Genomic DNA, 22,951 nt, shown 5'->3' with positions numbered 1-22,951 from the left:
ATTGTCTTCTTTTGTCCTTCTTTTTGGTGATACACTCCCCTTTTGTGCTTCTGAATATGTTGCCATATTAATAAAGTCATGCACTGATGATAATTTATATTTTTTTCCCCGAGACAAAGTAATTGGTTTAGTACAGAGCATAAATATTACATACCTAACCATAACCTTGGAATTCAGCATAATATCTCACAAATTGCATTGAACGCATTACACATGCTACTTTCTGTACACTGTGTTCAGTGTTCTTCTATGACAGCTTTGAATTGCTGTTTTACCAGAACCATCTCCATGGCAACCATGATACTGTGGAAGGTTTGGCGGAATTTGGTATTAACATATCCATTTTTAAAAACTAAAATCCCAGTGAAGCTAATTTTTAATTGTCTTGAATCAGAATTGCTTTTCACATTTTTGGAAACACTGTGAGATAATGAACCAAGAAAGGAACAGAAATATTAATCTTTATGAAGCACAAGAGGCCAGATAGATGTTGTGCATACATTTCATGCAAAGCTCTCTAGGAACGTTCTTTGCTATTCACATATCCTGTCAATCACGGTAAAGAAAGATGCATGTGCAGCCCATTAGAAGCCTTATTAGAAATACTGGAAGTATCACATGCAGCAGGTTCTAATGTTATTATTTTTCATTTTTATAGGATGCTGAATTTGTAAAGTATCTTAAAACACTTTTTTGCATCAATCATGTGAGCAGGCTAACATAAATCCAATTTACAAGTGAGAAAGTAAGGATAGGAAGAAGACCAGTTTGCACATCTGTTTTCACAAGTTTAATGGTCAGATAGAGCCAAGCTTTGCCCTTCTGAATCAGCCTATCCCAGATTAATTACGACAGACAAAACTTTCTTTTTATCATTGCTGTGCATTGCCTTTCAACTGAGATAAATCACACATTTGACAGAGTGAAAACTGGAGATAACTATGTTGAAAGGGGAATTTCACCAGGTGCTGCTTGTTACCTTGTTGTGTGATAAGGCACACATGCTGAGATTCCCTCTTCTACATAGCCATTAAAGGGACAGGGAATGTCTCCATCATCATCTATGGATGGATGAGCACACGCTTGTTGCAAAACAAATCTACTGAACAGATTATACTTTTCAGCTCTCTGCCTATTGGACATGACTAGTTTTTGCTTTTTAGATTTTTAAAAATTGAGGATTTGAAATCTTCCTAGAAAAATGCAGGGATACTTAGCATCCCTTTGTGCTTTGATCATGCAGAACACAAAGCCAGCATCAATCTCTATATAGGGTATAAAAGGCAAAGGACAAAAATGGAGCACCGTGGCTAAATCAGAATCTATGTAAATTCCGAATAGTGGCACTGGCTAGCATCTTAGAGTGACCATGTTGAAGTAGAGCCTGTGAATAACGTTACAAACAGTAGTATGGGTGCCAGAAGGGGGAAAAGGGTTACTCGGGAGCAGGAATCTGATGATGAGCAGCAGAGAAAGAGGATCCAGGACATACTTACAGCATCTACAGATGAGGAGTCATTTGAAGGATTCTCTGGGGATGATGGGTCAATGAGTGAAGGAGAAGGAGGAGACACCATGGATTGGACTAAGATAAGAGAAGTGCAAGCTATTTGTGAGGCACCAACAACTAGTGATACCTTTATGGGGTTCTCTGGGAGTGAAGACTGGCAATCAGGGGATCCAACTGATTCTTGGGGGGATCTAAGTCTTGACGGGAGATGGAGGAATTGGAGGGAGAGTTAAGGGAATTCACGTGAAGAGCTGGGAGCAGCTGCGGGGGATGGTGATGGGGCGGTGGTCAGTTCATCTTCTGATGGTGATTTGTAGATAAAAGTGGGTTCAGGGATGAGGAGTCTTTGCAGAAGGCAAGGTGTTAATGTGCGTTTGTGTGTTGTGTATTGGGAAAGTTTCTTGTAGGCATGCTGCTGCCTGTTTCATGTTCGGCGTTGGACTCGGATCTGCAGTTTGGACCTGAACCGGTGTTTCTGCGGACACTGGAGCAACGCTGTTTTGGATTCCTCCTGCTTCGACCTTGGACTTTGGCTGACGATGCTTCTCTTCTTGCAACTCCCTTTGTTAACCATTTGTGTACTGTGCCTTTTTGTTTTGCCTTGGAGCGCTTTGTTTGACTTGTTGCTCTTTGCATCCAGTTAATCTAGATTACATTTCTATTTACCTTTTGGACCAGGTCTGGTTTGGGTTTTTGAGTTTTGACCAGTGGAACTGCATCTAAGTATCCCTGCGTCCTTTTCTTTTTGTTTCAATAAAATCTGTTTTGAAGTCACTTTTAAGTCTTGCCCTTTAAGGTGTCTGTGATTCCAACAGACCGCCAGAAAGAATGAGAGCTAAAGTTCTTTCCACCTGCTCTTTTCTATCACTAGCATCTCCATGATACTGTATATGTTCTATAATGTGGGTTTAGACACAGATACAGTAATGTGAGTTGAAGACACAGGTCCACAGCTTGGGGGTCCTCCTGGACTCAGTGCTGATGCTTGAAACTCCGGTGTCGGCAGTGGCTGGGAGGGCTTTTGCATAATTAAAACTTGTGCGCCAGCTGCAACTGTATCTCAAAAAGCCTGATTTAGGCGCGGTGGTCTATGCCTTAGTTACATCTAGAATGGACTAACGCAATGCACTCTATGTGGAGCTGCCTTTGAAGATGGCTTAGAAGCTGCAGTTAGTGCAAAGGTCGGTGGCCAGATTACTAACTGGAGCTGGTTATAGGGAGTAAACCATGCTCCTACTAAAGCAGCTCCACTTGATGCCGATGAGTTTCTGGACCCAATTCAAAGTACAGGTTATTACCTATAAAGCCCTATATGCTTTGAAACCACATCTCTTTCTATGAACTGGCATGGGCACTAAGATCTACCGGGGAGGCCCTCCTCTCGGTCTCACCTCCATCTTAAGTGTGATTGGTGAGGACGAGAGAGAGGGCCTTCTCGGTGGTGGCCCCTGGCTTTGGAATGCCCTCCCAAGGGCAATCATGCTAGCCCCCACTCTCCAAGCCTTCTGTAGACAACTGAAGATATAGTTTTTCCATCAAACCTTTGACCACATCTAGATTCCTTTAATGAATACGTGAGGACATATAGATTTTCTATCAATCACTTTACAGGACTCAGATTGTTGCTGTCATTTTTATCTGCAGCTGGTACTGTATTATTATTTTTTAACCGGGGGCATTGTGAAGTTGTGATTTTTTTATGTTGGTTGTTTATTGTTTTATGTTATTGTTTTTACACTTTTTGTATTCTGTGTGTTTGTACCTTGAGTGCTTTGTGAGATGCCCCAAGTCCCTTAGGGGTGGTGGTGAGGTATAATTATTATTATTATTATTATTATTATTATTATTATTATTATTATTATTATTTTCCCCTAAATTTAACTGTGAGAACAACATTTATGATATCTATTCTTAGTTGACCAATTAAGCAAATGATAGATAGATTTGACCAACGGAGTCCCTAGTTCCCTAAGCGGGCACAAGGAGACCATAGCAAGGGATCCTGAAAGCCATGTACTGCTACAGAATTCACATAGAGCCGAACCTTCAAGGTGGAGATTTTATTACATTATCATGCAAACCAATGTTCCCAAATTTCAGTTCTTTTCTTTTTCTTCACTGAACAAAATAGTGAGGTAATATCCCAACAAACTTACTGTATTTTTACACTTCCCAATTGTTGTTAGTATGCATATGTGTGTTCTGGCAAAAAGGAGTAGTGATATCCATTGAGATTAAACTGTCCACCTTACGTGAACTTGCAATTTATGGCTGTGGATACTTTGGCATACCACTGCTTTTGTAGCCACAAACATCACTGCAGTCGGAGAGTTTGTCTATCCAAAGTCAAAGCAAAACCCCATGCAGGGTGAAAGGAGCAGGAAATCATTAATTATGAACCTAGCAGAAATTTGGACAGGTTGGAAGACCCCCTCTTCTGCCTCCTTCATGATTGCAGTTTAAATTATATTAATAATATAACAAAACGGGTAGAATTGAAAATAGGCCAGAGAACAGCCAAAAGAAAAATGATATTGCATATGCACTTTGGATGGACCTCCCATAGCCATCAGGAAGGGTAATGTGCTTGTAAATTCCATCTGACAGCAAACATATCACAGCAACGGCCTCACTTGAAAATGACAAAAAATCAGACAGCGGAGGAGTGACTGCTAAACAACCCAGTGGCACTCAAAGGACACCAGGGAAAACAAATCCACACAAATAGATTAACCCCAGACTTTTCTGTCAGTTGCCCATTGATGCTTAACATCTTTAGGTCTTAATCTAAAAAAGAAGTGGTTTTTTTGTGCAAATTCCCAATCCTCCCAGTATCTACACACTAAACTTCAATACACTAATGACATTTTTTTTCCTAGTGTAGCAGGGAAGTTTATATGAAAATATCCAGTGTATACTGTATGTATTTATGCATGAAAACCATACTATCTCTCTTGCCTTGATTGCATGTGTTTGGAAGCTAGAGATTGTGACAATTTATGAGCACCCATTAGAAGTCAAGGTATATATAAATAAATGTTTCCCTCCATAAAAAGCTGTTTGAAATAGTCCTCAGATCTGCCTGGAAATTCATTCCATGTTAGACCAGAACTCGCTATGAATTAATATCTCTGTATTTTCTACAGATTTAGGTGCCAAAGTTCTGGACAGTACCATTATAAAATGGTGAAGATAATATATAAGGTTTTTGATGTATTCTCAAATAAAGGCTCCTGGCATTGTACTAATATGGCCCACTAAAGTTTCCTCCCTGATGTGTTTATTGCATAAAGGTTTGTTTTTTTATGTGAGGGGGTGTTCCAAGGTACGAGACCCTCCAGTACAAAATGGTACAGCTCAACCTCACTGGACATTCTCTAAATCAGTGGTTCTCAACCTGTGGGTCCCCAGATGTTTTGGCCTACAGCTCCCAGAAATCCCAGCCAGTTTACCTGCTGTTAGAATTTCTGGGAGTTGAAGGTCAAAACATGTGGGGACCCCAGGTTGAGAACCACTGCTCTAAAGGGTTCTCAGGACTATTCCATACATTGCACAATAGTGAACATGTGTTTTCCAGAACCTGTCAGTGCTATGTCTGGGGCATAGACATCTGTCAAAAGCAAACCAGAGAATCAGAGCAGAAGAACAAAGTCAGGAAAACTAATGAGTTATTCCAGAACCAAGAAAAGTGTTAATAAGACAAGGTCAGAACCCTCCCCATAAAAGGTTGCCTTTTGCCCAGTGGTTAGCCTAAACTACTGTGGTCAGTCCAGAAAAATGTCACTGCCAGGACCTTAATCACCATAGAGAGAAGTCATATTTAGAACTGGCCTATGCTTAAAAAGTGGTGTATCCTGCCACAACTCCGTGGCAGTTATTCATTTCTGAAAATAAGTTTGATTGATATGTACATATATTACATTTTTGTTGTACCTGTAAAATATTTATGTCAGCAGTGTTTTTTAAAAAAACATGTGAAATTGATTTCATTTTTCTACATTTTCAACTATGAGAAAGTAAAAAGAACCACAATTACAGCAGGGAAAGTATAAAAGCAGGGAAAGTATAAATTATGTACAGCTCACCATCCAGTTTTGATGGATCATTTTCATTAATTTGTAGGAAGAATACTTACTGTTGCTTTTTTCTGATTAGTGTGTGTGTGTGTGTGTGTGTGTGTGTGTGTGTGTGTGTGTGTGTGTTGTAGACCTAAAAGAATGAAGGATTGAAACATGCAGAGGTTGACATATGCTAAAAATATGTACCCATCATTGCTAGTAGGTAATTTTAAGCAAATTATGTTGTTGTTTTCAAAAAAGTATACCTGTTGAAATCCAATCTGTAGTCCTAGAAAACATCTTAAGAAAATCACAATCTGAGAAAACAATTCTAGGGCTTTCTATCTGCTTGTATCAGTATTCACAGCAAATGCACAATTATGAATCACGGCTGCAGTGCTCACTGAGACGTAACGAAGTGTCCACTGTCAACTTGAAAAGGAAGTCAGGCTAAAACAAAAGATAGCCTTTGGGTATTTTTAGTAAGGCTGTCAATTGATTAGAGATTGTTTTAGCTGATTTTCTGTGCTGTTTTGATTGATTAATGAATCAGTGAAAGTAGCTCTAGGTTGAGTGTTCTCACATATTGTCACAACACAAACCCTCCAAAATCAAGGGATGAGGGAGAGATGCAGTGATGGTAGTTGGCATCTCCTCGCTGAAGATATGTTGTTTCAGGAAATTGGTGTTTTGAATAGAATATTTATCAACAGTTCATTTAAAATGTGAGGTTACAGTAGCATTATGGAGGAGGTTATGAAGGCATTGCTAGGAAATGCAGTGGGATGTGCACCTGAGGCTGAAATGTAAAGGTACGTGGTGTTACCTTCATGTTGTGACATCCAGGCACCTGGCATGACTTTCTAGTTTGTTATTGTTGTACATCCTCAAGTCATTTCCAAATTATGGTGAACCTAAGGCAGTGGATCTCAACCTGTGGGTCCCCAGGTGTTTTGACCTACAGCTTCCAGAAATCTCAGCCAGTTTACCAGCTGTTAGGATTTCTAGGAGTTGATGGCCAAAATATCTGGGAACCCACAGGTTGAGATCCACTACCCTAACGGGAGCCTTTCATAGGATTTTCTTGGCAAGGTTTATTCAGAGCTCCCCCCCCCCCCCAACCGAGGCTACGAGAGAGTGATATGTCCAAGGTCACCCAGTGAGTTTCCATGTGTGAGCAGGGATTAGGACCCTGGTTTCCAAAGTCAATCCTGAGAACACTACACCATGCTAGCCCAGGTACTGACCATTTACAATGTCAAGGAATCATTGTAACCCATTTCCCCAAGGCCTATGCTCAACAGATAGAAAAACATTATGTTCAGTGGCATGAAAAGTGAATGAGAAATTCCAGAAGAATCAAAGAACCATCTAGCTCTCACTGCATTCATCCAGTATGGAAACAAAGGCTGTTTTAATATTGAAACCAGATAAAAATCTGGACCTAAATGGAAGTCTCACCCTATGTTTTAAGAACGACAGTTATTAGTTTACTTAGTTTACTTCTTGGGAGGAGAGCAATGACCAACCTCAATAAAATAGTGAAGAGATATCACATTGGCAACAAAGGTCCACATAGTTAAAGCAATGGTATTCCCCATCGTAACCTATGAGTGCAAAAGCTGGACCATAAGGAAGGCTGAGCGAAGGAAGATAGATGCTTTTGACCTGTGCTGTTGGAGGAAAATTCTGCGTGCCTTGGACCACAAGAAGATCCAATCAGTTCATACTCCAGGAAATAATGCCCGACTGCTCACTGGAGGGAAGGATATTAGAGACAAAAATGAAATACTTTGGCAACATAATGAGATGACAGGAAAGCTTGGAGAAAACAATGATGCTGGGGAAAATGGAAGGAAAAAGGAAGAGGGGCTGACCAAGAGCAAGATGGATGGATAGTATCCTTGATGTGACTGGCTTGTCCTTGAAGGAGCTGGGGGTGGCAACAGCTGACAGGAAGCTTTGGCGTAAGCTGGTCCATGAGGTCACGAAGAGTCAGAAGCGACTGAACAAACAAATAACAACAACAGTTATTAGAACCTAGTTCTTTCCATCTTCTACTGAAGAGAAAACTCTGGAAGTAGGGTGAGGATATGCAGGCTACAGCTCCCATGTCCCACTCCCAAAATGGCTTTCTGTCAGATTTTATTGCTCAGATTCAACTCTTCTGCAGGCCATTTTCACTATGGGAGACAGAAAACCAGACCTGGCTAAGTATCTGGATGTTTTAGAACAATTGTCTTTTTAATTTTTTCCACTGGAAGAACTGTATCAACCATGCTGAGGAGCAGAATGCTTTTATGTTAAAATTTCCTAATCAAGTCCTAATTGCTTGAATATCATATTTAATTTGTCAAGTAACATAATGAACTCAGCATAATATTGAGAGCAATTTGTAATGATTACCTTTTTGCCTGCATATATTCCTTTTGCCATCTGAAATAGATTTAATGGTAGCTCTTTTTCATTTTTGCTCATTGCAGCTCCTTTTTTTCATCAAACATAGTGGCCTTCATATGCCCTTCACATAGTATAAATTTTTTACAATGCCAGATGATACACAGTTCTGTTGAGAAAGCCTTACTATGCAGCAATTTCAGGTCTAGGATGGTGCTGTGTCGTAGTTAATAGGCTTGCTCAAATAATTCAATTTCCCTGTTACCCGTTATTAATTCGTTATTTTCGTTTGTTTTGAAGCAATATATGGCCTTGATTGTCCACACGTCTGGATATCGCGGTTTCGAATCGCGAGAGGCCGTTTTTTCTTATTTCGTCGTTTTTTTCGTTAGGAAAAAAAAGCTTTTGCAAATCACCCAAACTCCCACCATTCAGGCCCTTTCCTTTTGCCCCTCAGCAAAAGGGGCGTCACGGGCTCAGCCAATGGGAGGGGGCGAGGGGGAAGGAGGCCGAGGAGGAGGAGGAAGACGGAGGGGGGAAATGGCCGCCGCCGCCTCGCCTCAGCTCAGGCCTGGTGTCTCTCTGTGAGGCGGGAAGGCGGCGGATGGAGCCGGGAATGGAGAGACCGAGAGAGACAGAGAGGGGCCCGGCGGTGAGGTTTTGACGTCTGTGCGAAGCTAGGCAAGTGGGGTTTATATATCTGTGGAAGGTCCAGGGTGGGAGAAAGAACTCTTGTCTGTGGGAGGCAAGTGTGAATGTTGCAATTGGTCACCTTGATTAGCATTGAATAGCCTTGCAGCTTCAAAGCCTGGCTGCTTCCTACCTGGGGGAATCCTTTGTTGGGAGGTATTAGCTGGCCCTGATTGTTTCCTGTCTGGAATTCCCATTTTCTGGGTGTTGTTCTTTTACTGTCCAGATTTTAGCTTTTCTGTAGCTAAAAATGCATATAAAATTGATTCTATAGGGAGGATAAATGATTGGATTTCAACTCCTACAGCTTGGCTTTCTCTGCCAATAATGGTACCCATCTTGGATATTGTAAGGGATTTATTATTATTATTATTATTATTATTATTATTATTATTATTATTATTATTATTAGACCTTGCTCCCAGGAAGGTGCCTTCACTGTGGCTCCCAACTTATCTATCTATCTACCTTTCCACATATTCTCCACATTGTGTGTATGTGTATGTACATGAGCCCCGATGGCGAAGTGTGTTAAAGCACTGAGCTGCTGAACTTGCAGACCGAAAGGTCCCAGGTTCAAATCCCAGGAGCAGAGTGAGTGCCCGCTGTTAGCTCCAGCTTCTGCCAACCTAGCAGCTTGAAAACATGCCAATGTGAGTAGATCAATAGGTACCGCTCTGGCAGGAAGGTAATGGCACTCCATGTAGTCATGCCGGCCACATGACCTTGGAGGTGTCTATGGACAACACTGGCTCTTGGGCTTAGAAATGGAGATGAGCACCAACCCCCAGAGTCAGACATGACTGAACTTAACATCAAGGGATACCTTTACCTTTACCTATACACACACACACACACAAACACACACACACATATGCAGGGACTATATATATATACACCTTTACCTATACACACACACACACAAACACACACACACATATGCAGGGACTATATATATATACACAGTATATATCACACACACACCAATTTAACAAAGTTTCAGCCACAAAAACAAAGTTTCTGAAGTAGAACAATGACTTTCACAGTAAAGACAACCCAATTTAACAGGAAATAAGACTTTCAAACCAGGAACAGATTTCTGCAATTATTAAAAAATGGTTTATTATAAAAGCTATGAAAATTCGCCAAAAATCAGAGGATAAGGGAAACGAAACGCTGCCCCCCTCTAGTTTTGAAACGAGTTTAGAATCAAATTTTTCGTGGATCGATCAAGCCTAGTAGTTAAGCAAAGAACTACCCCCTTTTTGGAGGGCTGTCAGAGGATAGAAGTCCTCTCTGTTTGGACGACAGCAAGTCTGTCTAGTTGAAGTCTGGCTTTACGTGTGTTTACACCATAAAATTAACATCACTTTAACTGCCATGGTTCAATGCTATGGAACCCTGGGATTTAGCAAAGTACCACCACTCTTTGGCAGAGAAAGCTAAAGACCTTGTAAAATGTCAACTCCTATAATTCCATAGCATTGAGCCACAATGGTGGTGTCAAATGGCATTAATTGTACAGTGTAGATCAGGCGTGGGCAAACTTCTGCCCTCCAGGTGTTTTGGACTTCAGTTCCCACAATTCCTAACAGTATAGATGCACCTTAAAGGTAAAGAGATATAAGAAGGGATATCAGCTGCTTGAAGTTGACCCTCAGCTGGAGAGCAGATCAAGTAGACATAAACGCTATAGACCTCTCTAGCCCAGTAAAGCATTTCTATTTAAAGTTTAGTAATTCTGAATGTGTAACTTTACATAAACATAGCATATTCAGATCTCTTTTTTTGTATTTTCTTTTAGTGATGCATTTCCTCTTTCTTGACAATGTCTATCAGCCTCCTTTCTTGGATCATGTAAAATGTGACATGTAGAGGATCCAGGTTCCAAAAGGCAATTGAAGATCCATAAAGGTAAGATTAGTCAGTGCAATCCCCTGCTGATATTCACAAAAATGCAACCCTGGAAATCTTGTAGCTGTGTCAAGCTTGATCAAGCAAGAAAATTTGGTATGCCAACATTTCTCCAGGTTCAAATTCCCAAGATAGGTAAATTCCCTTCTTTAATACAACAATTAAAATGTTACACAACATTTCTTTAAGTGATAACAAGATGAGTGTATCAGGCTTAACCACAGGTGTCATTGTAATTGGAGTGTTGGTTAACGCTGAGACCAGGGCTTGCCCAAGGTAATTTTCAAGTATAGGCGAACAGAATTTTGCCCCCCCCCCAAACCAATCACTGAAAAATAAAAGTGTTGGATAAGCGAAAATTTTGGATAATAAGGAGGGATTAAGGAAAAGCCTAAATAAAGAACAACACTCTGAAAACAGGGGAAATCCAGACAGGAAACAATCAGGGCCAGCTAACACCTCTCAACCAAGGATGCCCCCAGGGAGGAAGCAGCCGGGCTTTGAATCTGCAAGGCCATTAAATGCTAATCAAGCTGGCCAATTTCAACATTCACACTAGCCTCAAACAGACAAGAGCTCTTTCTCCCACCCTGGACTTTCCACAGATATATAAACCTCACCTAGCTTCCAACAGAACTCAGAACCTCTGAGGATGCCTGCCATAGATGTGGGTGAAAAGTCAGGAGAGAATGCTTCTGGAACATGGCCAGGCAGCCTGGAGACCTGGCCTCCAGGAAGGGGTGAGAAGAAAGGCGTTCGCCATTTGCAGAGCAGAGAAGCGTCGCTTCTCTGCTCTGTAAAGTGGGGAACGTCTTCCTTTTCACCAGGAAGGCATTTGCCACTTTGCAGAGCAGAGAAGCGGTGTTCTGCAAAGCGGAGAACACCTTCCTGGCAAGAAGGAAGGTGTTCACTGCTTTGGGGAGCAGAGAAGCGGCGTTTCTCTGCTCCCCAAAGCAGCAACCTCCTTCCTTGAAGAGGCAGGCATGGCGGCGGGGGCAGGAATTGCCTCAATGACACCCCCTACAGGATGGCACCACAGGCAACTGCCTAGTTTGCCTTGCGGTTGAACCTCCCCTAGCTGAGGCTATAGTATATAGATTTTAGTAACCGTGTGTTACGGGGCCCCTGGTGGCATAGTGTGTTAAAACACTGAGGTGCTGAACTTGTGGACCAAAAGGTCCCAGGTTCAAATCCCGGGTGCGGAGTGAACACCCGCTGTTAGCCCCATCTCCTGCCAACCTAGCAGTTCAAAATTATCAAATGTGAGTAGATCAATAGGTACCGCTCTGGTGGGAAGGTAACAGCGCTCCATGCAGTCATGCCGGCCAGATGACCTTGGAGGTGTCTATGGACAACACCGGCTCTTCGGCTTAGAAATGGAGATGAGCAGCAACCCCCAGAGTTGGTCACAACTGAACTTAACATCAGGGGAAACCTTTACCTTTACCTTAACCGTGTGTTAGTTTGATGAGGGTTGGTGAATGGTGGATGAAAATAGGGGAGAGAGAGTTTGTATATAATGTAAATACTGCGTTAGTGTTTGTACTATTTGTATTAATACTGCAATCTAAGAAAGAAAAGCCTTCCGGTTGAAATGGACAGTTTTGTGTCTGTGTGTTGTTTTTGTTCCTAAGGAGACCACTTGACTGCAAGAAGGTTTGAAGAGTCCCTTCCGCTATACAACAGGGAATTTCATGCTGATTTGAACCCCTGACAAAAAAAAATATAGACACCTTTCCCAGTTTCATTCTGGAAACCCTGCATTCCTGATCAGGAATGATGGTAGTTTGTGATAATCTTTATAGAATTAGTGTCCTGTAATGAACAACTCTACATAGTCCACAGTTTCTACATGTTTATCAACTAACTTTTAGAACAGTCCCAAGCAAAAAATGACATATTGATTGAACTCCCAATGTGCACAACAATACCTGGTTAATGGCTGCATTTAGGTTGGCAAGTCACAAACAGCTAGAGACATTACTAAATTTGTTGCAGTGGTTTTTGTGCCTCATCATTTGGTCTCAAACCTTATATAAGAAAAAATGAGTAAAATAATAATGATCAATACAGTTAATCAGTCATCAAGCAACTGTGATTAGTAGTATGAAAGTAAACATTCTCATTTTACTGTAGTTTCAATCAGGCAGTAGTAGTATTAGCAGCAGAAAGATGATGACATTAGTCTTTAAACTATAGCAGGTGAAAATGAAAGCATGATTCACATAAATATAAAGTATTGCTAAAATTAATGAAATTACATAATGAATAGTGTGTATATGCTTATTACAAGCCAAGGGAACAATACTGGTGCTGACACGAAGGGAAATGATTGTAAAGATTTATATCAGGAATTATGTCAGGAAGCAAAGCAGAGTTTATGTTTATGTCAGTGTGGCAATGAGTAATCCACTAGAGGGCACTGTGCACACTTTCCACGTAACCTTTCATTTGAAGCATTTCTATTCAGTCATGGTAACTGGGTGGGCCAAAAAATTCTCCATAGACTAGAGGTCAAAAGAAAAGGAAAGGCCTTGAATTCAAAATGGACTTCTAGACTGAATCATGGACGTAATGTACAGTGCAATTTTCACATACCCACATGTGCTTAGAGTCAAGCAATCTTTATTGAAATAAACATCATGTTTGATTTAGTTGTCATCATATTGCTCTGTCAGTCACTCTGTTCATTGTTCTGCTCAGAATGAGCTGGATATGTGGCAAGGCAGTCAAATGAAAAACTAGAGAAGGAAAGCCACTAATAACTAGAGGCAAAGGGGGACATAATTGATTTTAATATTAATTATTGATTTAATATTGATGTTTAATTTTTTTGGTTTTAATATGTTTGTTTATTTTACTGGTTGTATGTTTATGGCAACAAATTACTGTCTTTTTGTAAGGCATCTTTCTGACAGTATCCTATTTCTACCTTGTAGTTAACATTCTGCCTTGTTTTCTATATTAATCCCTGGAAAAAAAGAACAACTAGAAAGTGTCAAAGAGAATACAGGGTATGATATTCTTAATGAATGTCTTGTAAATGCAGTGATGAATAGAAATAAATGGCAAGAAAACACAGAACATTTCTTTGCCATTAAAGATATATCAAATTTCCTGTAAGTGTATGTTACTTGTTAGGGTGCAAAAACTGATTAATTTCAGATGTGGAGAAAAACACTGCCTCCTCCATCTATTGGGTTCATAGGACTACTTCTTCAGTGTAAGTGATTCCATAGCATTGGGCCATGGCAGTTAAAGGGGCATCAAATTGTGTTAATTCTACAGTGTAGATGCATGCCTAGTCAGATAAAATCATACTGGCTTTTAGTATGGTTACCAGGATGTAAGTTGAGCTTGTCAGAACTTGCTTCTGGGAAAACTTGCTTCAGCTTTCTCTACGCATCACTAATCTTTCTGGATTTTTTCTAGTGATGTTTCAGTTTTCTGGAGTTTATAATGTAATCCTTTGCCATTTAATTCAGTTAAACTCATGCTCATTGATAGCTTCTCATTGGGTCACCTTTGTTTATTAAAAATATGTTAATTGTCAGACTGGAAATGATTTCAGATGTTATCATCTTTTTCTACTTAGGTCAGGGATAAGTGAAAGAACAATCCCGAACAGCCATCCATATGGAATTAGCATATGACAAAAGTGCCCTCTGCTGGTAATGATCAAATCCATTGGTGGCTAATGGGGCCGTGACTGTCCTATAGTCCACAGGTAGACTTGCCAAGCATCACAGGTAATGTTTCCATCAATGATAGGCCCTCAAAACTGGATCTGGTATAGCTAATCCTCACATTGTTTCCAATGGGGAGGATGGCACTACCTGGAGGAATCCTCCACCTTGTGTGACTGTGGAATAGAGCAAACGACTCAGCATCTGTATGCTTGCCCACAATGCCCTGCCTCATGTACAGAGGAAGAGTTATTTAAAGCTAAAGACAATGTGGTCGCTGTTGCCCACTTTTTTTAGCTGCTTGTGATCCCTTTATTTTATTAGTTTTGAACATATTTATTATGCATTGCTTTTGACATGAAATAAATAGATCTGAAAAAAAGCTTAACAGCCTAAAGCTATATACCATCTTGTTTTTTGTTTTTATTTTGCTTTGGTCATGGTGAAGAAGCAGGGATTTGAAAATGATGGGTATACATCCATTCTACCCTCTTTACCCACTTAGGATTGTGCTTTAAAGTAGTTACTATATGGTTAAAAGGTTAGCTGAAATTATTAGCTAGTTCTCTAGACATACTTACAAATCTCATTTATGACTTGCAAAATATTTAAAAATTGGATGGCTTCTTCCATTTTGAAAATGTGAGCTAATAATAATAATACATAATTAACATATTAAGAGAGCTATAAGTAAATCAAAGAACAGAAGTGGGTGGATGTCAACTGCATCTATTTGTGAAGATTTTGTAATATTTAGATAATTCTGCTTAAATTATTTACAGCTTACCACTTCTGAAAATTATGGGAGAATGAAGTGTATTTCAAAGTGTCAAAATAAATCTCCTATGGGTGATAACAGTAAAAAGGCAATCTCCTCATCTGATAATTCTTTGATTGAAGTTTGCTTCCCATCACTTCCACTTTTTGTTTCATATTCTGCACCATAAATATTTTATAATACATATTTTATCATACGTATGGTGCAAAGACATTAGCTGAGGATGGCCAAACCTGGCACCTCTCCCATGTATTCAACTGAGTCAATTGTTGAATAGTGCATCAACACTGGCCTAAATCATTTTGATCTACTCAAACTGGAATCCCCAATAGCACTCAGGCCTAAGGGTTCCCCTGAGTGATGGCTGCTTTGGTTTTTGTCCTTGCTGATCTAGATCAACTCTAGAAAGAAACTGCATACGTTATCCTTCCACATATATGGAGTTTGTTTCCAAAAGGTACCAAATCCAAAAAATTTGAAAAACGAGTTATGGGTGGCAGCACATTGTTGGCTAGGAGTAGAATATTATGAATAGACTAAAACTATCAAAATGTATCAAATCACTCTGGTGCAGGGTTTGGAAATTGCATTTTATAGCAAAAAAATGCACATCTTCACCATGGTTTTTTTCTCCCCAATTCTTGTAGAACCTGTTCAGATGGATTTGGTATCTTTTGTAAGCAAACTCCACATATATATCTAGGGACCCAAACTGCAAAGAAGTCTGGCTGAATCGTGGACAGATTTGCAAAATCAAGAAGAGAGCAGTCGTTTAGAGCTTCATTGTGTGAAAAAGCAGCTGGCGCTAAAGAGTGGCATTTTGAGCAAAGAGACATCAGACAAGGAAAGGGTTAGCTGCTACCTTCTTTGCTCCTAGTTCCCCTTCCAAAGGTTTCCTTTAAGAAAAAAGTGATTGTGACTTGCTTTGACACATTTGCACATAACATGTAGTCTTACAGTTCTTTATATAACAGTAGCATCCAGTGACTTTGAACAGCTTGCATCTGTATTATGCTAGGATTTTCACAAATGTATATTAAGAAACAATCCATCTGACTAAGATATTACAGCATTCTCTCTGTTTTAATATTAAATAAGACCAGTAGGCGTAGCATATAGTTAAAGGGGATACGGTAAGCTGAATTGATTTCTGTATTATAAATGTTGGTGCACAGACTTGTGACCCATACAATATATGAAGGAGTTACATAAAGGGCTGAAGGGAATGCAGAAAAACAGGGGAAGGTGAATGATCCCGTGGTGATTGGTAGCTCACATTTCAGTGAGATGATGAATTTTGAACTTTAAAGGATCTTTTCAAAGCACTTTTTCCTGTGTTGGAGATCAGATTTGGCAAATTGGATGATTTCTTTTTAATAAAGCCTGAAGTGAATTCACCACTATTCTGATAAAAGAAAAACCTACTCATTGGAACTAGGATATTTCTAGACTCATTGCCAATGGATTGGCATGCTCTTTACTATAAGTGAATTGGGAACAAGTTATAGAGGACAACTTCTTGTCTTAAAAATAAATACTTAAGGAAACATTAGCACTGATCTGAATTACCACTGATCTGATTTACAGGTCACCCTAACCTTGACTTGAAGCCATGTAGTTATGAGCGTGTAACTTCAATTTAAGTTCTGTCTGCATAGCTTAATATATAGGAGTTTTGTTGCTGCTATTTTTATTCCACTCCCATCTGTGCATGTGTTGCTACATAAATTACTTTGTTTTCTGTCCTAGGACTCATAAGATTATAGTGCAACTCCCTGCTGTAATTAACAAACAACGGAAAACAGTGTCATCCTTCTCTTTTAATTTCTATAAAAATAATTCATATCTGCTTCTCTTTTTGCCTCCTATGTGGGAATCCTGGACAATATGGCATCCTAATCATTCATCTTACATCAGTGTTCTTTAGTAAAGTAATGTAAAGCAATCTATTTTTGGGTCATAAAGATCTCTCCAACTACTACAAAGATAACCACTTGAAGCCTAACCTTGCCAAGACACAAATGTATGCTTTCCATCTACGTAATCGTGAAGCCAACAGGAAACTGAGGGTTATCTGGGAAGGCCAAGAGCTTCAACACAGTTTCCACCCTAAATATCTTGGTGTCACCTTAGATCGAACACTAACATTTAGGAAACACAGTGAAAACACCAAGAACAAAGTAGCTGCACACAATAACATCCTGTGGAAACTTATTAACATTGCATGGAGCGCAGACCCAAAATTAATAAGAGCATCAGCCCTAGCCTTGTCTTACTAAACTGCTGAGTATACCTGCACCGTCTGGCACAAATGTGCCCACACGAAGTGGGTGAATATAGCACTGAATGAGACATGTAGAATAATATGTAGTCTGTTGAGAGACTCTATAAGCTAGCGGGCATTCCCCCCCCCCCCCCCCCATGGGCGACAGAAAGTTGCTGCTAATTGGAGAGAGAAATAAAGTTAAACTCTGTGAAAGCCATCCTCTGCATGGCTACCAGCCTCCTCCCAGTAGACTTAAATCAAGGAAAAGTTTCATGAGAACTATTACTCCTCTAAATGTTTCTCCAGCAACAGCAGTAATATCCCTGTGGACAGCAAAATCGGGCAATCCCAACTGGATGCCCCCCCCCCCCCCCATGAGAGTCATCCTCCAGGAGCAAAGCAAGAATTGGCAACTTGGAAGTCCCTGAACAGACTCAGATGTGGTGTTGGGAGATTAAAAGACAATCTGGCTAAATGGCACTACTTAGAAGAATTTTCCACCTTGTGCGACTGTGGGGCAGAACAGACAACTCCACATCTGTATGCTTGTCCACAATGCCCTGCTCATGTACAGAGGAAGAACTGTTTAAAGCTATAGACAATGCAGTCGCTGTTGCCTGTTTTTGGTCTAAAACTATTTAGCTGCTTGTGATCCTTTTTTAATCAGTTTTAAACTTATTTATTTAAGCAATGCTTTTGACACAAAATAAAAAAGTGTTCTTATTTCTTCAGTTTTCTCTGTAGAGTATATGATTCATACTTTTTATTTAACTATGTTTTATTATGATGAGATAAGTTACTCCAAATTAGGTAATGCATTGAAATAACAGCACCTCCTAGTTTAAAATTGAAGCACTTACAGATTTCCTTTGGTTTTAGTAGAACAAAGTGTGCAGTGAATTATCCCAATGGAAATGTACTATGTGTAATTTTTTGCATGTAGTTAATAATCATCACACACCACTTCTTTGCTCCCTGTATGTATGCTGTCTATTTTAGTTCATCTTCACACAGTGGCCTGGATTGGATAATTATATCACTGCTTATTAAACAGAAATAAAAATGGGTCTTTTGCTCATGCATGCAATCCAGTTATGGTATAAGCAATCAATTTAGGAGATCTCAAGTTTCCCTGAAAATTTCAAAACAAAACATGGTTTCCTGAAAGAAAAGTGAAGGCTCATTCAAATCTTAATTTAATACAATGAAATGGAATTGTCAAAATGTAGCAATGGTGTTTCTCTTTGTTTTGAATTATTTCCTATACATAGCTTTATGTTTACCTTCAACTGAGTATTTTTTTCCCATTGCAATGCAGATACTTAGTCAAAAGAAGTGTTATTCTAGGAGCAAATACACTCATGATCCCATCTGTAAGCATGAGTAAATTTAATAATAGCTATTTGGTTGGTCTAACTTACCATATTCTGGAAGCAAAATTAGGGGTTTATGTAAGAAAATTACCTTCTAATGCACTATCGTTAAGTTAGCAAGTGCTCGAATTCCATAAATAACTATAAACTATTTTTTGTTATGTATGCTTTTGAGTAACATATTTTGTCTGCAATTTTATGCTGGTTAAGTTATTTTATATAATATACAAGTAACTGTTACATATAAACAAAATTCTATTGATGACAGAAATTTGAAAATCAAGTAGGAGGACTTGAACAGCCAAATGAAAACCTTTGAACTGTGTTGATAACAGCAACATTCTGTTCAGCAAACTTTGAAACCAGATTGATTTCATTGTACATGCATAGCTGTAAGTATTCAAAGAAATTTATAGCTATTTGTAAGAGCTGTGAACTAAATGCTTTGGTTGGGAGATAGAGTAGCTGCACAGTGTAAAGGGATGTATTCTAGAACAACAACCTCATCATACTAGCTGCCAGAATTGACATGGATTGTGGCAAACCTGGTGGTGCCCTGGGGGGGGACCAGTCCCCCCATGGCCCACATCGCCTGACTTACAAAAAAGTCCATCTCATGTGGGGAAGCATCCGCTGTCTGACTTACTTCCATTGTTACCAATGTAACATGGAAAGTTTCCCATGTTGTCATGGCAGTGGTATGCACCAGTTCCTCTTTTCTTTTATGACAGAGCCCAGCCAGAAGTAGCTGTACATCATGGGATGGGAGCAGGCAGGCTACATCGCAAAAGTAAAGAGGAACTGGTGCACGCTGCCAAAAATTATCTTGTCTGATGAGGTCGTTAGTAACTAATATATAATTTATTTAAATAGGAAATGTCTTCAGTTTGGTTTAAGCAACTGTATGTTTAGGAAGAGTGTTTCACAGAGTATAAATTTTTCCAAAAGTTGTTCTGGATTAGCTAGATTCAAATTTACTTATGGAATGCCTTAATGTATATTTGTTATGTAGCTAATGCCTTGCAGAGGATTATGGGACATATTTGAGGGTATGTTTTTTTTAATATGGAATATTGAATGCAAATGTGAGTAGATGAATATGTACCGCTCCAGCAGGAAGGTAACGGCGCTCCATGCAGTCATGCCGACCACATGACCTTGGAGGTGTCTACGGACAACGCCGGCTCTTCGACTTAGAAATGGAGATGAGCACCAACCCCCAGAGTTGGACACGACTAGACTTAACGTCAGAGGAAAACCTTTACCTTTTACATTGAATAACCTCATCATTCATCATGTGAAACCTAAACCATCTCAAAACTTTCCTCCAAATGTAAGAGTAGACTGGTAGTGGTCAACATTTAGGTTTTGAGAACACATCCCTACTGCTACATACCTAGTTTTAATTATTAGAAAATTTACCAGCATTGTTTGGGTTGAAATTGATAATTTTGCTTATTATTTTAATTCAACTTATTTTTAATGGTGCCAGTTTAATATTTGTTCCATTAAAAATGAACAGGTGCTGACATTTTTTCAAAGAAGCCAAAGTTTGCCAATTGATCCATATTTTTAACAGATTCTTAGGGGATGTCATTCTCTAGCATCTAAATATACATAGGTTGATTATCTGGTATACTATAGACCAGTGGTTCCCAGATGTTTTGGCCTTCAACTCCCAGAAATCCTAATAGCTGGTAAACTTGTTGGAATTTCTGGGAGTTGTAGGCCAAAACACCTGGGGACTCACAGGTTGAGAACCACTGCTATAGACTGTATGCTACCAGTAATAGGGACTACTCCCATTTATTTGCACGTTTTTTTCTTGTTTACTGATAGAAGGAACAAGGCTCTAACTGAAGTTGTGATTACGTACATAGTTCTTAATATATCTCATTTCCAAACCACTTTGGGCTTTAAAGGTCAGATCTAGCACTTCAAACTGAGCTTGGAATGGATCAGCAGCAAAACCAGTGATCAAATCAGTAGGCTTCAAGTGGCATTGTAGCCGCTACATTCTGCTTTAGCTGAATTTTCCAAGCACTCTTCCAAGGTTGTTTTGTTTCAGTAATCTAATCTGGATGTGACCATGACATGTGGTTAGAACTCACTTTTTCAGAAAAAAAGGCAAAGCAGCAAAGTTTTCTTAAAAGTTCTATTTCCGCTGTTGCCACTTGAGAATCCAGGATCAATTCATTTCCTAATTATTTAGTTTTTTGTAGAATTGCTTCCTGTCAGCAACTAAGTTATATAAGCCTGCAATCTGACTTACTCCAAGGCAGTTTTGTTTGCTTATATGTAGACTAGGTTATGTATATAGTAACGTATATAGTGGAAAAAGTGATTACTTCAAATGATTCAAATAATTTATGGGATTATCTACTTTGCTTCTCCTGGAAATGTACAAGTAAACATCACCAACCATGCATACAGAAGTAAAACAAAACTGTAACAGGTTACAATATTGCTTTAATTAATGTTAAATATCATATCAAGTCAGAACAATGCCACGTGAGAGGAGATGGACTGAAGTGCCTAAGATAGCATTGCTATGTGGACTGTCAACAGTGAGGGTTGATGGCATTGCAATTGGACGTGGGAAGAATCTAAGACAAGTGAAAGTGGATAGATACTATGAGCACTTCTTGTGCGTTGGAGATATGAATGGCATCCATAAAACTAAACAAAATGTATTATCATATATCAGATTGTTCCTTTTTGGATTTCTCAACATATGTAGCAAACTACTCTGGTTTGGATAGTTGTTATTAAGTGCATTCTACCCACTGCAGGAATCCTAGATTTTGTTGTGATAAGAAAGACCAAGTAGCTGGTAGTAGTTAAGACTGAGGAAAAGTTAGATTGTTTACTATCCCTGTTCCATAGTGTTAGAGAATACTCATCAAAATAGGTTCTAATTCTATCCAAACAGATAAAATGGAAATTCCAGAAGACTTAAAAACTTTTCAAAAATGAGATATTAGACCATTAAAAACTCAATCAGGGTTAATATCTAGAAGTCAGTTTCAAAATGCTACAAGACCTTTGGCAAGGTACTCACATAAACCACTTTGATTTCAGTGGGGCGAGATTTTTTTTTAATGCATGTTAGAAAACTGAATCTTTGAGATCTGGGAGTGCAGAGCATTAGGTTTGGTAAAAGAATAGCCAGGTTATTTTCAACAGTGGAAACAAAATTATGTAGTATAACAATGTTTAGGTTGAAGATAATGACAAGTTAAAATGCACAAATTAAATGGTATCTGATATGAATTGTAGTCCATATACACCAGTCCTCAGTGTATCAAATTGTCTTTCAGAGGTTCTGCATAATAAATAAAATTTAACATTTTTATATATTGCAATATTCTCTCAAGCTAGTACATTCCCTGCTCATGAACTTTGTTCATTAATACGGTATTCTAGATCAATCTCTCCCCCATTCCAGAGAAATTTACTTTCATATCTAATCTAGACAGAAATGCTAGGCATGAAGTATTTAAGAAACAATTCCATAGATCTGTATGTTGCAAATTTTTCAGCAGGGGGTTGGAATACCTTATCAGTTACTCAAGTATTTATAAAATATGTTTATATAGCATAAAATCCAGGTTTATTTTTATAAAGCTATACCCATCATGCCACTTTGGGCCGCTTACCTCCAGGTGGACTATAGAAGCAGCTGAGTTGGGTTTCATGGACCATCTTGCCGGTATACTTTGCTCCTGGCTCCCCTGGCAGGTGCGTGGGGAGCGGTCGATACGCTGAGGTCGCATGCCGAACCAGGCTCTGAAACATCCTGTTTTTCCAAATGAATGTTTCTAGGCTCAATAGATAAATAGCATCAATAAGTTCTCCTTGATAGTGGCAATTCAGGAGACTTCAGAGAGTTGCCACAGAATTGGTGAAGTCTGCAACTTTCCAACGTTGCAGACTTTTCAGTCATGCACTTTAGAAAGCAAGAAACATCTCATGCATTGGCCGTCTGTTCTTCAGTTTCCTCCTCCCAGTTTTTTTCTTGCTTTCTTTGTCTCGCACTTGCTTAAAAGCCCTCTCCCCTTCAGCTAGTTTTACAGGAAAACTTGGACTGAGAAGTTAAGATAACGGGCTCCATCTGCCTGTCAGTTCATCACCTCCCTGAGTCATGGAGGTCTCTGTTTTTCATACATCACCACCACCGTCTCGCTGATAATGTAACCTTGTATTTGGAGCAAGTTGGCTTCCTAAAGGGATTGTTTGATTTTCTGGGCTTCACCCAATGTGAAAATGTCTTTTTCCA

At 39.3% G+C, this 22,951-nt stretch overlaps 1 protein-coding gene across 22 annotated transcripts in view; it reads right to left on the bottom strand.

The window, feature by feature from the left end:
* Window positions 1-22,719, bottom strand: part of cacna1c (calcium voltage-gated channel subunit alpha1 C) — a 650,264-nt gene extending 627,545 nt beyond the window's left edge. For 7 of the 22 annotated variants that reach the window (XM_062981170.1, XM_062981176.1, XM_062981171.1 and 4 more), the window contains exon 1: window positions 22,332-22,713. In XM_062981170.1, coding sequence (XP_062837240.1) covers window positions 22,332-22,470 — 139 coding nt within the window. In that variant the 5' untranslated portion in view covers window positions 22,471-22,713. Of the gene's footprint in view, window positions 1-22,331 lie in introns of all 22 variants that reach the window. The other 15 variants (XM_062981174.1, XM_062981173.1, XM_062981178.1 and 12 more) reach the window with 5 other exon arrangements.
* Between the last annotated feature and the right edge of the window lie 232 nt (window positions 22,720-22,951).

Source organism: Anolis carolinensis, chromosome 5 (genome assembly GCF_035594765.1).
Source record: "Anolis carolinensis isolate JA03-04 chromosome 5, rAnoCar3.1.pri, whole genome shotgun sequence".
Classification (NCBI taxonomy): domain Eukaryota; kingdom Metazoa; phylum Chordata; class Lepidosauria; order Squamata; family Dactyloidae; genus Anolis; species Anolis carolinensis.
This window is presented reverse-complemented; position numbering and strand designations above follow the sequence as displayed.